We start from the raw sequence: 14,060 nt of genomic DNA on the forward strand, positions 1-14,060 counted from the left end.
TGCTGTGATAGGCTTGGGCGCGTCCACGACCCTCATGAGGATAAAGCGGTTTCTTCCGAACCCCATGGAAACCCACGCAGGCACAGGGGGAACATGCAAACTCCTCACAGGAAGGCCATCTCTGAACTGGGAGTGCCGACACAAACTATAATTGAATGCATATAAAACATATATTTCATACAATTTCTAGAAACACATTATAATCACAAATAATGTTAACAGAATGGCTAGTAATAGAATTTAGGTATATTTGCAACATGTTGATGATATCACAATAATCAAATACAAAACAACGACAGGCCCCGGAACACAACCAAGTCATCAAAAGATGTGAGTGCTTCAAACTACTGAATTCAGTGAATGAGGAAATACATATTAACTATGCTGGGGGTTTTTTTGTTTTGTTTTTTCAAAATGTATAAACTTTGAACATGGCTAATTACAGCACACACATGACTAGTTTTCCTGTCAAGTTTAAAACAGGTTAAACATTCTTTAAAGTGGAAGGAAGCATGTCAGTATTTTTTGTAGGGAAAAAGTGAAATGTGACAGGCTATTGAACCACTGCTGATACTCTCGGATGTCATTAAATGTTGGCGATTACACAAAACCGATGGGCACCAGAGGTCAACGTAAGAAAAACACAAAACAGCTGCCCTTATTTGTTGGTGCTTTGTTTGGCTGTGTTAGGTGGATAGTGATCCCGCTGAGATGAAAACAGTCACAATACTCACAATTGCATTTGTAAAGAAAGAAACTATGGGACTGCTTAAGAAAAAAAAATCAATTATGAAAAATGAGTCTTCCGAATTGTGGGGGGGAAAAACATCAAGGCAGTCTCTCCAATCTCAAATAAAATAAAAATCAAATCACTTTACATCTAGTTTATGTTTTCAACCTTACAGCAATGTCACCCGTGTTCTTGGAAAAGGTTTTCTCATACTAATATGAATAGTTTCCTTTTATGCGTTTCCAGGTATTTATAATAAACTGCTAAAACTTAACTTCACAATTTGGTGTAATTATAGCCTTGTTAAAATCTGACTAAACGTATGTTTAGTCTGCCCTCTAGTGGCCATTGCTGGAACGAACCAGAAATTTGGACCGTATCTTCTCACGCATCTATTGAGTATTTCTTTCTGGGTGAATACAGATGATCAAAATCATAATAATAATAATAATTCCCGTGTTGACTGATCGTGTAAAATTGTTGCATTTGGGTATTTTTCCATGGATGAGGATTTGTGAGTTCCAAAAGTGTACTATACAGGCATTTTGTCACCAAACCAGATTACTACCACCGGTATCTAAGTGACCATGTAACGTATTGGTTTTGTGCTTTGGTTAAAATGAAGCTTATTAAAAGTCATAAATGTATATTTAAATTTCTACTTTCTATACATAGTGTACTGGAATAATAATTCCGAAGACTTATTATATACATTGCAATTATTCTGTAATTAATTTTTAATTTGCACGGACTACACCATATGATTTCCACATATCAAATTATATTCTACACGAAGTAATCTGTTGTAATTTAGATGCTGTGGGCATATTTTGTATTTACGTACTGTATGTATGCAAATATCGTGATCGAAGACTTATGACCCTTTTTTAGGTCTGTCATATGAGGCAGCAAAAATGAAAACATTTTGAATAAAACAATGCAATTTTGAGTCATAAATATAGCAGCTAAAACAAAACGCATGCCGGTGCCTTAATGCTTTGTGTGGATATTTCACGTTTGTGGACTAACGGTGACACCCAGTGGTTAACCTGTACACGTGAATAAAAGAAGTGCCACTTCATGCATGATGCATTCAGGTTTTATTTGAGGATGTATGAGAAGAAAAGCCAAGTGACAAGTATTTATACGGGTGACAACTTGAATATGCATCAGGCCATTTAACATGCAATGTTTGGTTCACCTAGTTACTGTACGTTGTGCTTCTTTGGGCTGAGATTGGTTTCACGGAACTACAGCAGTGGTACGAGTCATGCAAGTCCCTGTATGCTATGAATTAGAGGCAACTCTAGTAATATCACAGTAAATTTGTAATAGAGTCGTTTTAGCTGAAAATTGAAGGAAAACCTAAAAACAAAAGCATTTTTTTAAGTGTACATGCACTATTAATTCGAAACAGAAGCCAGTTTATTGAACTATGGTACCCCATTTCTAAATGAGACACAATTAAGGTTTGTGGACATTCTAACCATCAATGAAAGGGTTTTGTAAATGCTTAATAGTTCTTTTGAGGCTTTAGGCTACATCTGAGTGCATTTGACTACATGATAGCACTTTGTTTGGTTTTCACAGTTTGACATGTACGATGCTCATGTGTTTTTGCACGATCCATCGAGGAATGAAATGACAACTAGATTAATGAAAGGAAATTGGCACTCGACGGTGAAAAGGCTGCACAGTCTGGACTTCAGGTAGGATGTTTACACAAAGGGTTAAGTCTGTCTTCTCACAGTGTCATCATGGGACCATTTTGAGAAATTAAAAATAAACCGAAGCTCAAGTTACCAGTCACGTTCCTAAAGGCACCTAGGTTATGAGAGGGTAAAAGGAATTAACAGTGTCAACATGGGAACCATTCACAACATTTCATTTGTTCCCCATAATTTATCATCCAGTATTCAACAAATACAACTTCTAAAATAAAAAACAAATACCAAAGCCTAGGGGCCAAGACTGCAAGGATTCCCAGACCTGAGCCTTCTCTGACTATGTACAAAGTATGACCTCATCTCACATTCATTAGTGTGCGCACGGATCTAATACAAAGGAGATAACTATCAAAAAGCGAGAGCTATCAAGCATGGTCACAGTTGTGCGCGTAGACATGATCAATAAATACTGTATTACATCTTTATTTACATGGAGAGGATGAAAAGATGAGCAGGTTTAGAGGATGCGGGAACGCTTGCTGCCAAGGGAACCATGCTGAAAGAGAAAGGAGACAAAAGTAATTCTGTTAGTAGGTGAGGAAACGCGAGACCAAGTAACACTAAACTGAGTAGCACACTTCCATCGCGGTTTCATCTGCAAAAAGAACAATAAATTACAACCTGATCTGATGAGAATGTGACAGACATGGGAAAAAAGTCAAATTCGATTCATCAAGGTTGTATTGTACACCTGTCATCATGACTGTATTATATGTATGGGATGTATTCATGTAATTTACGCTTATTTCAATGGGGGGGAACTAATTTGGGATACAAATGCTTTGAGTTATGAGCATTGTCACAGAACAAATGGAATGTGTATCTTGAAGCACTGAAAAACAAATTACAATTTAATTATGCTGTTTTTTGTTTTTTTTTAATAAATCAAGGCAAATGTGGCTAGTTAAGCTTACTTGAGCTTGCTTGTAGAAGTGGGGAGCCAACTCAACAAGCCAGGACGACTCCACTGCTGTCACATCTCGCATGAAGTACTTGCTTGTCTGCAACACTTCATTGAAGACAACCCTGTGGTAGAACCATGTTGCCAAAAACATATTATAACTTCATGTGTCTATTTTCTCAAAACATAAAAACATGGGATTTGACACCACAATTGTGACATCAACAAAAAGGTACTAACCATTTTGGTGGTTTCTCTCCATAGAGTACAGAGTTGGGGTGGATGTGAAGCTCACGCTCGTCTCGTAAAGTCCTGAGGGACAAACAAATATTATTGGGGTCATAAACAATGTCCATAAAACACAACCACTGTGTTAATGTGCCATGCAAGTTTTCAATGTTTCGAATTTCACTCCATTAGTCCATGGAGGAAAAAAAAAAGTGGGAAAACACCACTTCTGGCAGAACACCAAGTTGGACGGTCAGAAATACATTCTAGAAAATAGTGTTTACCTATAGGAACCAGAGTGGTGTACGCGCGCAGCATTGGCAAAAAAGCCAGATACGATGCACCTCAAGATCACATCAGGATCACCTGCGATGAAGAAAGCAAGCAGTTATTAGCAGTGAGTCGGGGGCCATACAAAACACTTGATACAATAAACCCCATGTACCTTCGCTAGAAGTCCACACCACCTTGAACTTGGTCATGAGGCGCCGCAGCTGCTCTCGTACCATCACGGCACGCTGCAGACCTTTGTAATTGAGAAAATGATCCTGACACCACTTGGAGCTCTTCTGGTGCTGCAGAATTCAAATGGGGGGAAAAATGGAGGCCAGACTTTCCAGACTTCCTGACCTGCACAGGAAATATCTACTCACTGTACCTTTATATAAGCTTCATACACATTCAGCATGGTGAGGTGATCGCCTTCGGCAACAGCAAATTTTCTGTGCTGACGGGCCTGCGGAGAGGAGATGACAGAGAATGGTTAAATACGGAAACCGCTTCAACAGTTGTTATTATTGTTAGTCTCCTCACAGCGTTTTTCTTCTGATTGGGCGGTACAACAAAAATATTTTGAATCTGCATCATTGCCGCAATGGTCACAATTTCTTTGGAGCAACCAAAATTTCCAGAATCCAGAAGCATCTTGGCAAACATGGGGCTGAGAGGGAATTCCGCCATCCGTATGCCCATGGGATCGGTCAGACGTCCGTAATTGTCCAGGCCTACAAATAAAGAGGAAGCAATCTTTATATGATTACTGGAACAACCCCCCAAAAAATGCAGAATATGGTGAATACACCTTCTCATTGCATGTGAGTTTCATACCTCCAAGAGCATAAAGAAGCTCTAAAGCCTGAACCATACTCTGAGCTGGTGGAGGCTGTGGGAGGCATTAAAAAAAAATAAAAAAGATTGTGTGAGCAATTCCAGTTGAAAAAAGTTCAAACTTTCAAGATAAAGTTTGTAAGCTTTTCTTTGCATTTTACAACTTTATATGTCATTATATTATTACTTGCCAATATGATCATTGATTGTTATTTAAAATTAAAGCTTTAGGGATTCGAATCTTGTCTTGGGTCTTTTTTTTTTTTGGTTCCTCCCAGTTAAGGTTGATACTAAGTTGCCAAAAAAGGTGTAAATCTGAGTATGAAGGGTTCATTATCTGTATGGAATTTAAACGCGAGTGAGAGAAACTTCTGAACAGTATTTGGGATCTTTCAATTTGTAAAAATGCAACTCCAAGGTTACTATATATTTTATACTTTAAATCACGTGATTATTTTGTCTTTCCACTCACCGAAAGAAAACTGAACCGCAGAACATTGTCAATGCCTAAAGCTTTGAGTTGCAAGATAACGGGAGCCAAGTTGGTGCGCTGCATCTCTGGCACAGTAGAGGCAGGCAATTTCTCAAAGTCCTCCTCTGATGAAAAGAATTATCGTTTTCAGCGCACGAGTACGCTCACAGAAGACAAAATTGCAATTCTTGTTTTCTTATAAAGAACACACCTGTGTAAAGTCTGAAGCATTTCCCAGGTCGGTTCCGGCCGGCTCTTCCTGCCCTCTGGCTGGCTGAAGCCTTGGAGATGGGCGTCACCACCAGTGACTCAATGGCGGTGTTGGGATTGTACGCACGTAGCTTCACAAAAGCGCAGTCGATGACAAAAACGATACCGTTGATGGTGATGGATGTCTCGGCTATGTTAGTTGCCACCACCACCTGGAAGAAGCGAGACAGAAGTGAAAGGCAGTCGTATCTACACTTGATCAAATGAAATGAAACAGATTCTCGAAAACTGCCCATTTGCAGTGGATTTACTTTGCGAACTGTGGCGGGCACCCGCTCAAAGACCTTCATCTGCTCAGCGTAAGGTAAACCGGAATACATTGGCAAAATTCTCAGGTGTTTCTTCATGCCTTGCCGTGACATAGACCTGGCCTGCTCCACGAGAAGGGATACCACCTTCTCCACTTCTTCCTGAGAAGACATAGCCGAAGCGTAAGACAATGACGATGTGACGGAAAGAAAAAGAATAAGCACAGGGTGTGAAAGCCTACACATAAACTGTATTTAAAAGTTCAATACAACTGAACTGTACTAGTAGAGTGAGTCCGTGCACATGTGTAATGTGAATTAAGAAACAAAGCCACAAACCTGCCCAGTAAGGAACGCCAGCACATCCCCAGCCTCCTCCGCCTCGTGTATTTTCATCACAGTTTCCACAGTGGCTTTCACATAGTCTGGTACAGGACTGGGGACCAAACAGAAAAACTTCCATGTAGAAAGATTCAAGTCTGAAGGTTGTATCGTGGTCACTACCTGATAGTGTAGAAAATATCCACTGGGAAGGTGCGGCCCTCTACGGTTAGGATACCACACGTGTCCTTGCTGGGATCTCCAGACTCGTTCAGGTTGAAGAACTCGTGGAATTTCTTCAGGATGCAGCAATTGTATGGTTAGCAAGACAAATCAAAATTCCTGTCTGACCTCTGAGCAAGAAAATAATGACTAATGACTGTTGATGGCATTTATTTTTTTTCCAAGTTGTACCTGAAACCTATGTCCCAATTAAACTGAGTAACTTGCACTTGAATAACGAGACTGACGTTTCAGTTGACGTTAACATTTGCCATTTATCAGTGTAACACAATCTGACCTGGCAAGGACTTGCATTTTTTTCATCACTGCAGCATATCTGTCCATCTTAATTACCTTGGCATCCAAGGTGGCGGAGGCCACAATCAAACGCAGGTCTTGACGTTTCTTTTGGATCTGATGAAGAAAAAGATTTGGAAGCCTCATGACAGTGAAACAAGAGAACGTTTTCCAACTACAGCAAATGCAAAGCACCTGGGCTGGAAAGGCTTGCAACAATGTATCAAGACTAGATATAACATAATAATCAAGGGCAGGGGCAATCATGATTGGACCAATATTAGTGTTGTCACATAAAACATTTGATAAGAGACAAGAAGAGTAACATTGATTTACAATCATATTAAATATACTTTTTGAGCATAAAACCTGTCTCAGCTCTGTTATGAAAACAAGTTTAACTCCCTTGGGTTATATTTTTGAACATGTAATACCTTCTTTAGCAGGCCAATGGCTATGTCTGTGTACAGGGTTCTCTCATGCGCTTCATCAAGCATCAGGACACTGAAAAAGAAAGCAAAGTAGAAACTTTGCAGCTGCTCTGAGTCATTAAGTAAGGTCAGCTTTGCAGTTCATGGCACTACCTGTATTTTTTAAGCAGGGGATCAGCCATCATCTCCCGGATTAAGATTCCATCTGTAAGAAACTGAAGCCCACAGCCACAGTGACACAAAAATGTCAGCTTCTGTCTGTAGGATGCAGTTGTAGCTTGACATACAAGTTTAAGTCATCAAAACAATCGAACACAAATTGTCGACAAAAATGCAATTCATTTGTTCCAGCCTCTGGCACCCCGAAAAAAAAATAAAAATTGTAATGTGTATTTCAATGAGGAAAGCGGCATAGAATAATGATATATTTAAAAAGGATTCAAAAGCATTAAAGCCACATTATCTATTGGCTGGGCATTATGCTGCTCCTGGTGTGCCTGCCTTGGCCACTTGAAGGCAATATAAGACCAAATGAAATTGAGCTGTTTCAGCTCATCAGAGCGACATTAAATAATATATGACTGATTACTGTCTGTCTACATCTGTTAGTGTTCAATCCATTGCAACATCGATGCTATTTGCCGTTGGCATGAAGTAAAGTCGCTGGTGTTTCGAGGCGCAACTGTATAAATAAGTTAACCATATGAACAGGAATACCTTGATCCTTGTTGCTTGAGGGTCTGAGCGGTCATCAAATCGAATGGTGTAGCCCACCTCATGTCCTAATCTGGCGGCTCTCTCTTCCGCAACACGGCCAGCCACCTGGCATCAAGGAAATGCAAAAACTGCTTAAAGCGGCCGCGTCCTTGAGTGTTCAACTAATCTTCCTTGAATGAAAAGACTCTGGCAAAGAAAAGGGAGGGCAAATCCTAAGAAATCTCCAGAGCTCTTACAGAGATAGCAGCCACACGCCGAGGTTGTGTCACACCAATCACCCTGCCCTCGGCCGCCCAGCCAGCCTCCAGCAGGTACTGAGGGGAGACAAATTGAAAAAGATAGCTGCAGAATGAGCAGAGCAGAATGACATCAAAGTTGCAGGAGCGCTGACACAGCACAAATCCGGCCACACCACGGAGAAGAAGTCACGTTGACGATAAGTCACACAGCTGATTGGAAAAACGTGATGCAAAACATTTGTTTCTCAAATCATCTTTCCCCACTAAAATGAAGTTAAATGCTATTAATCCATTCAAGCCACCTTCTCAAAAAAACTTTTTGGGGTTGTTACAAGAAAAAACAGCACACGATAATATTGCATTTCATGAAAATAAATTAATAACATTAAATAAAAGACAAGATCTTAAATCATCACAGTTGATAGTGATACTGCTACCTATCATGCAGACACAAATAAAAAAAATAGACTTCTCCTACTACTCATTAAATTGATGTAGTATTAGTCTTTTTTTTTTCATGGAGGATAAATTATATACAGTATGTCTGTGAGAACTGTTGTACTGTCAACTAAGTCATTATTTTGTATCACTTGTCAAGATGCTGCACTTACCTGGGGGATCTGTGTCGTCTTCCCGCAGCCAGTTTCCCCGACTATGATGACCGTCTGGAAGCTCTCGACCATGTACAGGATGTTGTTTCTGTGCTGCAAATACATTTGGTCCACGATGAGACATAATGACTTGGGGCCGAGAGGGACATGAGTAAGGTGTTAGGGACACCTTGAAAACGGGAAGCTTCTGTCTTTGCTTCTCGATGGAGAGTGCAATGAAGGGATTGTAGACGACGGTGGAACCGCTGGTCTCAGTGTTCAGTTCACGTTCTTCGGAGAGCCCAGGCGCCTCGGACCCTGAACACACGGGAGTCAGGTCAACGGATTAACCGTACCCAATGCATGCAATGCAAAGCATAACCTGAAAAACGACGGACTTGTACTTTGCGCCCCATGTTTTAATTTGAAAGGCGACTTTCCGCAGGATTGGCCGCACATATCGCGCATATTCCGAATTGAAGCTTAAAGTCTCCCCAAGGATGACTGGCTTGTAAAGATGTTTATATGGTAGTGAACTTAGAGTCGTATACACTATAAACGATGCCGAACACTCAAGTAGACTAACTTACCCGGCTTCCAAAATTTCATCGTGGAACGGGTGCCCGCCATCTTGGATTTGACGTCACAACGTGTATTCGTTGGTCGTTGACGTCAGCGCTGCCAAAATTTGCACTGCCTGGAGGATTTGGAATATAATTGAAGATTCATTCATAAGTTTTCTAACAATAAATTTCACGGAAATTAATCAAATATGTCCCCGTCTTTGTTACTCTTTTTTTTTATTTCTTCCAGCACTGCCATAAAGTATCATTGCTGCCTTAAACTGGAATGTTTGTTTTTGTTGTTAATTGTGTTATATTATCTCTCGTATTGTGTATAGAGAGGGACATCTTTTTTAAGTTCCACTCCATCCACACAGCTTCCAGTCCCCACAGTGTTGGGGTTTCAAACCATGGTCTAAAGCAGGGTTAGGATTTTCAATTCAGATTCGATGCAACACTGCCATCTACAGGGATCTGTAAGCAATTTCATTTACCAGCCTGAATTCAACAAACCACGCTTCCACGTTTGAAAAACGTACTTGACAAATATTGAAGTGGCAGTAAACGGTTGATTAATTCTATTTGGCAAATAAACCCCACAGCAATGAATGAGTTGGTACATTTGTTTTTACTTCGAACGTTGAATCAGCACTTTCAGCGTTTCTTACATACTCTGTATGTCTATCTAGTCTTATCGAACTGCTTTAAATCATAAATTGTGACTTCTCAGTTTTCATTTTCTTAAAAATACAAGATGATCTTTGTTTTCAGTCTTTTGTTTTAAAAAGGCTAAAAATAAAACAGACCATGTCATTGAAAATGGAGGCCAAATAAAGCCCATGTTTAATGATTCCCAAAAGATTTGATCTGAAAAACACGATCGTTTGAACACACAATCTGCATATTTAGGCTAACAGTTTCATTCCAACTTTGCAGGAACTGAGAACGAATGTTCTCAACTAGAAAATACTGAGCAACGTTATATCCTGCAAGATGTAACGCAAGTACAGAAATTTGGATTTGACAACAGGTTCATCGAAAAGAATTTACAGAATACTTTAAATTAATATCAAAACAAGAGGTAAGACTGATCTGGAAGCTACGTTAAATTATTTCTACCTTCTTTTCTATTTATTGATAACCGACAATGCGATACACAAACAGTTAGTCGTAGTGTGCTCAGGCCAAGTTTAGCTTACATTTGAAAACAGTTTCCTCCTTTGCTTGATGGACAGATCATGATTCAAATACTGTATTGTGAAGACAGGTTTGGATCGAGGCTGGTAAAATGAGGTACAGCAATATTAAAATGCATCCACTCTTAAAAACCAAACACACTTGGAGCAAATGATAAACGTCACCGTGCTGCGGTCCAACTGAGAATGTTGCTCCAAATAGACAGGACAATTGATGAAAACCCAATACAAAATAGCAATCAAATTGCAAAGGCAGTATTATTGCGTGTCAGTATGGTTTCAGGACGAACGTCATGACAATGAGCTTTGTTACCTACATCTTAAAACTTGAGGGACCAGCACTGGAGTCGTACGGGTACAATGAAATGAATATTCTAACAAATGGCAATACAAATGTTTTTCCAGCAGATAGGTCAGGCATGATAGCATCCACACTCTATTTTCTATCAAGACTTTGATTCATCAGAAATAGAACCAGAGCCACAATTTTTTTTTTGCACGTTTTGTCAGACATGGTGACAACGACACGAGAGTAAGAATGAATGTTTGTCACTTGTTAAAAGCAGCTCGGCAACAAGAGAAACGGATTTTTTATCATGTCGATCTTCAACCAACTATTTCCATTATGCAGCGCACACTGAGGAGTCGTACTGTTGGCGGGTACGCCGGCACCCTTTCAGCCATAGAGTCCCTGCTTGTCGACATTAATGTTCGCATCAAGTGTAGAGTGGAATCCTTTCAGTCAAAGTGTAGGGCTGTGTAAAAGATTATCCACACTACCTGAGAAGGACAAACATTGGGAGACATTAAAGTCAAGCTCAATATATAACAAGCCTAAAAGATGTCTATCCACGCCATCATGAAATATTCTCCCACCAGAAAAAGAGCAAAAGATGTCATGAAGCCTTCTTTGGTGAGCTCCCACGTTCCACCGTACTCTTCCTCGTCAATTTGCTGAAAGCTGCTGAAGTAGACATAGAGGACGCCGGCGTTGATGATGCAGAATCTAAAGAGGCAAAAACGTGATGAGAAAATGAGCTCATCACATCAAATTGATAAAATTGGAAGTAAATGTCAGATTGAAGAATGCTTACATGGCTATTCCAAGGAATCCTTTAAGCGGGGCGACACCCCAGATGACACCAAGGATCACTGCAATGATTTGCCGGAGCCAGTAAATCACATCTAAAAACTCATCCTGCAAAGATAAAAAAAAAAAAAAAAGGATTAACTGTAATGATGCATTTTAAATTAAATCCCCACAGCACATCACGTTTTTTTTTCTTGCTGAATCAGTTAATTAACATGTTTTGTTCCTTGGAATTGTGGTAGTTCTCTAATAATACTCGTGCATTAAATTCAAGTATTGCTTACCATTGTCTACCTCAACTCAGAAGGAAACCAACTTTAGAAAGACTTACTCAAAGATGTATATAATTCCGTGCAATTCCAAATGTCACTTGGCCAGTCTTCTGCCGGTACTACTGGGAAAATATTACCTCATGCAATTCCAGATGCAAAGTCACTTTACCTGTCTGCTACCACTACTACTGGGAAAACATTACCTCGTGCAATTCTAGCTGCAAAGCAACTCACCTGTCCGATAATTCAAATCAAATTTTACTTTGTCTTTTCATAATAAGGTTTATGGCTTCACTTCCAGTTGCTGATTAGTAACTGGACCCTTTCTTTCGTTTTGTCATTGAGTAAAAAAGCTGATAAAGATGTAAAAAAATAAAAACATATGAAGAGATTCTTTAGGGAATACAAAACCAAGTCTGCTTTCGGGAAATGAAAACATGTTAGTCAAAATAAGATCCGATCTTAATTTAAGCATACGCATTACGAATCCTTTTAACATAGCTGCAACACAATGTTATCTGCCCCTGATGCAATGGACAATAAACCAGATGTTTTGGGCAAAACAAAATCGGACCACACGACAGGTTACAGTTGAAAAGCGCTGCTGACTGACCTTCCCTTCCCAAATGGCATTACTGTTGAACGCTTTGCTCCATGTGGACTGTTTGACACCCCCATTCAGCAAATGATTTTCTTCTTTCCGCTTTGAGCTGCTCGTCATTCTTTACTGATTCTTTACGACACACGCGTAGAAAAACAAATCTTACAAACCAAAGGATCTTTATAGTAGATTTAAGAATCTGGCACCGAGTAAATGGAAGCAAGTCAGTAAGCTACTAAATTAAGACAGTCCGCTGATCTGACAGATTTTGGACGCTAGCCTTATTAGGCTGACTGAGCATGTGCAATGTACTTTGACCCCAGCCAGAGTTAGCCAATCAGCTAGTGTGACGTCCCTACGTTTCTGTTGCCAAAAAGATTCAGAAAACCTACAGCGACACCAAGTGGTCAATAGTGTAAACCAATGCTGGCCCTACAGATGTATGAGTTTGTCAGCTTAACATGCACTTTCTGAGCAGGTGAATTTGGAGCCACATCAACTGCCTGCAGATAGTTTGTGGCAGGTCTCATCAATATGATGCTTAAGATTACCCGGTAGGGCCCAAAAGCCACATGAGTAGACTGCAAAGATGTTACCCTTGTACTTTTTTATACTCAAATATTTTATTTTCCACGTTACCCGTTTCAATGTTTTGAATTTAGAGTTAGCTAGTGAGTCTGAAGTTTAGGTAAAGTATCGGTTGCATCAGTTGCAACAACAAAAGAAGTAAATATTAGAATTTAATTTGGCTGTGTTTACCTGGTAAACTGGCAAACGGGCTATTTGGATAGGCGATGAGTTGCACAACGTCCTTTTGGCTGTTACGCCAAACACTGAACTATTTCCAAAGCCAGTATAACAGCTTGACAAATAAAAATTGTAATCCCTCAGGATACCAAGCTTCAAAATTAATGAGCAAATTTGAAGGGAAACACGCCTCGTTGTGAAATATAATGGCTGATTAATTTGGTGCTCAACCGTTTTATCTCTATGCTCCCTTCAAATACCGCACCATCACAGACAAACACCCAAAACCTGTTCCCACTTTGCATTCTTGCCTAAGCGCTTGCGATTTTTCCTCAGACCAATATTTTTCCTTTCTGTGTAATTTGTGTATAGTTACTCTCAAAGACCAGATTGAGCACCCTTACCCTAAACTGTGGCGAATTTGAACAGAGCTAGCAACTATCACTTGCCTGTCTTTTATACCGCTGCAAGATGGCAGCAATTTGATAGGCTGGGGGAAAAGATGTGGATGTGTCAAAGAGGTGCAGAGCAGAAGAGCCAAGCAACGTAGGCTACAAAAGTATAATCCAAAACTGCCGTCAGTCTGGGCACATCTCCATAGACAAACGAAGGCCGGATTTGAAGGTCGCGTGAATTTGAACACCAATATGCAGCCCAAGACACAGCAGAAGTTACTTGAAATTCAGCTTTTGAATCTGGACAGAGCATGTGACTCAATGAACAGTGCCCCCTACTGTAGTGGATGTGCAATTATCCATTCATCCCATCCATTCGTCCATCTCACCCACCCATGACTTCCCTAACCTAAAAAACAACTGTCCCAAATTTGGTAGGTTGGAAAACATAAACTGTGACATATCGGGGTGTGCCAAATTTGATAGCAGGCTGCGAATGTTGACACCTCTGGTGCAGTAAAATCAAGGCAAAACTTTAATGAGTGGTTCTTGTGTTTGATTGAAACCCAAATAGAATTGAGTTTTTGATTGCCAACTGAATGAAGAAAGTCCGACTAGTATGGGCCTGTGTCTTTAAGAGAGGTCACCTGGAGAGACAGGTGAGTTCATGGTAATTTTAGCCGTACTTCATGCAGT

The 14,060-nt window shown here is 40.0% G+C and overlaps 2 protein-coding genes across 2 annotated transcripts; both read right to left on the reverse strand.

Moving 5' to 3' along the window:
- Nucleotides 1-1,813: 1,813 nt before the first annotated feature.
- Nucleotides 1,814-9,188, reverse strand: dhx35 (DEAH-box helicase 35). The gene is made up of 21 exons (XM_085920817.1): nt 9,091-9,188; nt 8,691-8,818; nt 8,522-8,614; nt 7,908-7,985; nt 7,672-7,776; nt 7,108-7,169; nt 6,958-7,027; nt 6,581-6,640; nt 6,188-6,300; nt 6,023-6,119; nt 5,687-5,845; nt 5,377-5,587; nt 5,166-5,290; nt 4,694-4,748; nt 4,400-4,590; nt 4,245-4,322; nt 4,032-4,161; nt 3,871-3,952; nt 3,599-3,670; nt 3,372-3,483; nt 1,814-2,953 (listed from the first exon to the last, which is right to left on the reverse strand). The coding sequence occupies exons 1-21, from the start codon at nt 9,128-9,130 to the stop codon at nt 2,915-2,917; spliced, it is 2,100 nt and encodes a 699-aa protein (XP_085776943.1). The 5' UTR covers nt 9,131-9,188; the 3' UTR covers nt 1,814-2,914.
- A 685-nt stretch (nt 9,189-9,873) lies between these two features.
- On the reverse strand, nt 9,874-12,541 carry rab5if (RAB5 interacting factor). Its single transcript, XM_085930535.1, has 4 exons — nt 12,235-12,541; nt 11,354-11,457; nt 11,136-11,265; nt 9,874-11,039 (listed from the first exon to the last, which is right to left on the reverse strand). The coding sequence occupies exons 1-4, from the start codon at nt 12,340-12,342 to the stop codon at nt 10,998-11,000; spliced, it is 384 nt and encodes a 127-aa protein (XP_085786661.1). The 5' UTR covers nt 12,343-12,541; the 3' UTR covers nt 9,874-10,997.
- Between the last annotated feature and the right edge of the window lie 1,519 nt (nt 12,542-14,060).

The sequence above is a fragment of the Syngnathus leptorhynchus genome, chromosome 1 (genome assembly GCF_054491065.1).
Source record: "Syngnathus leptorhynchus isolate UIUO chromosome 1, UIUO_Slep, whole genome shotgun sequence".
In the NCBI taxonomy this organism is placed as follows: domain Eukaryota; kingdom Metazoa; phylum Chordata; class Actinopteri; order Syngnathiformes; family Syngnathidae; genus Syngnathus; species Syngnathus leptorhynchus.

Coding starts and splice junctions, on each gene's coding strand:
- rab5if (XM_085930535.1), bottom strand. CDS start 12,342: ATGACGAGCAGCTCAAAGCGGAAAGAAGAAAATCATTTGCTGAATGGG. Junction 11,266..11,353: donor GGATTCCTTGGAATAGCCAT/GTAAGCATTCTT, acceptor TTGCCTCTTTAG/ATTCTGCATCATCAACGCCG. Junction 11,040..11,135: donor CATCTTTTGCTCTTTTTCTG/GTGGGAGAATAT, acceptor TGTCCTTCTCAG/GTAGTGTGGATAATCTTTTA.
- dhx35 (XM_085920817.1), bottom strand. CDS start 9,130: ATGGCGGGCACCCGTTCCACGATGAAATTTTGGAAGCCGG. Junction 7,986..8,521: donor AGACGACACAGATCCCCCAG/GTAAGTGCAGCA, acceptor GTCTCCCCTCAG/TACCTGCTGGAGGCTGGCTG. Junction 4,591..4,693: donor GCTTCTTTATGCTCTTGGAG/GTATGAAACTCA, acceptor CTTTATTTGTAG/GCCTGGACAATTACGGACGT.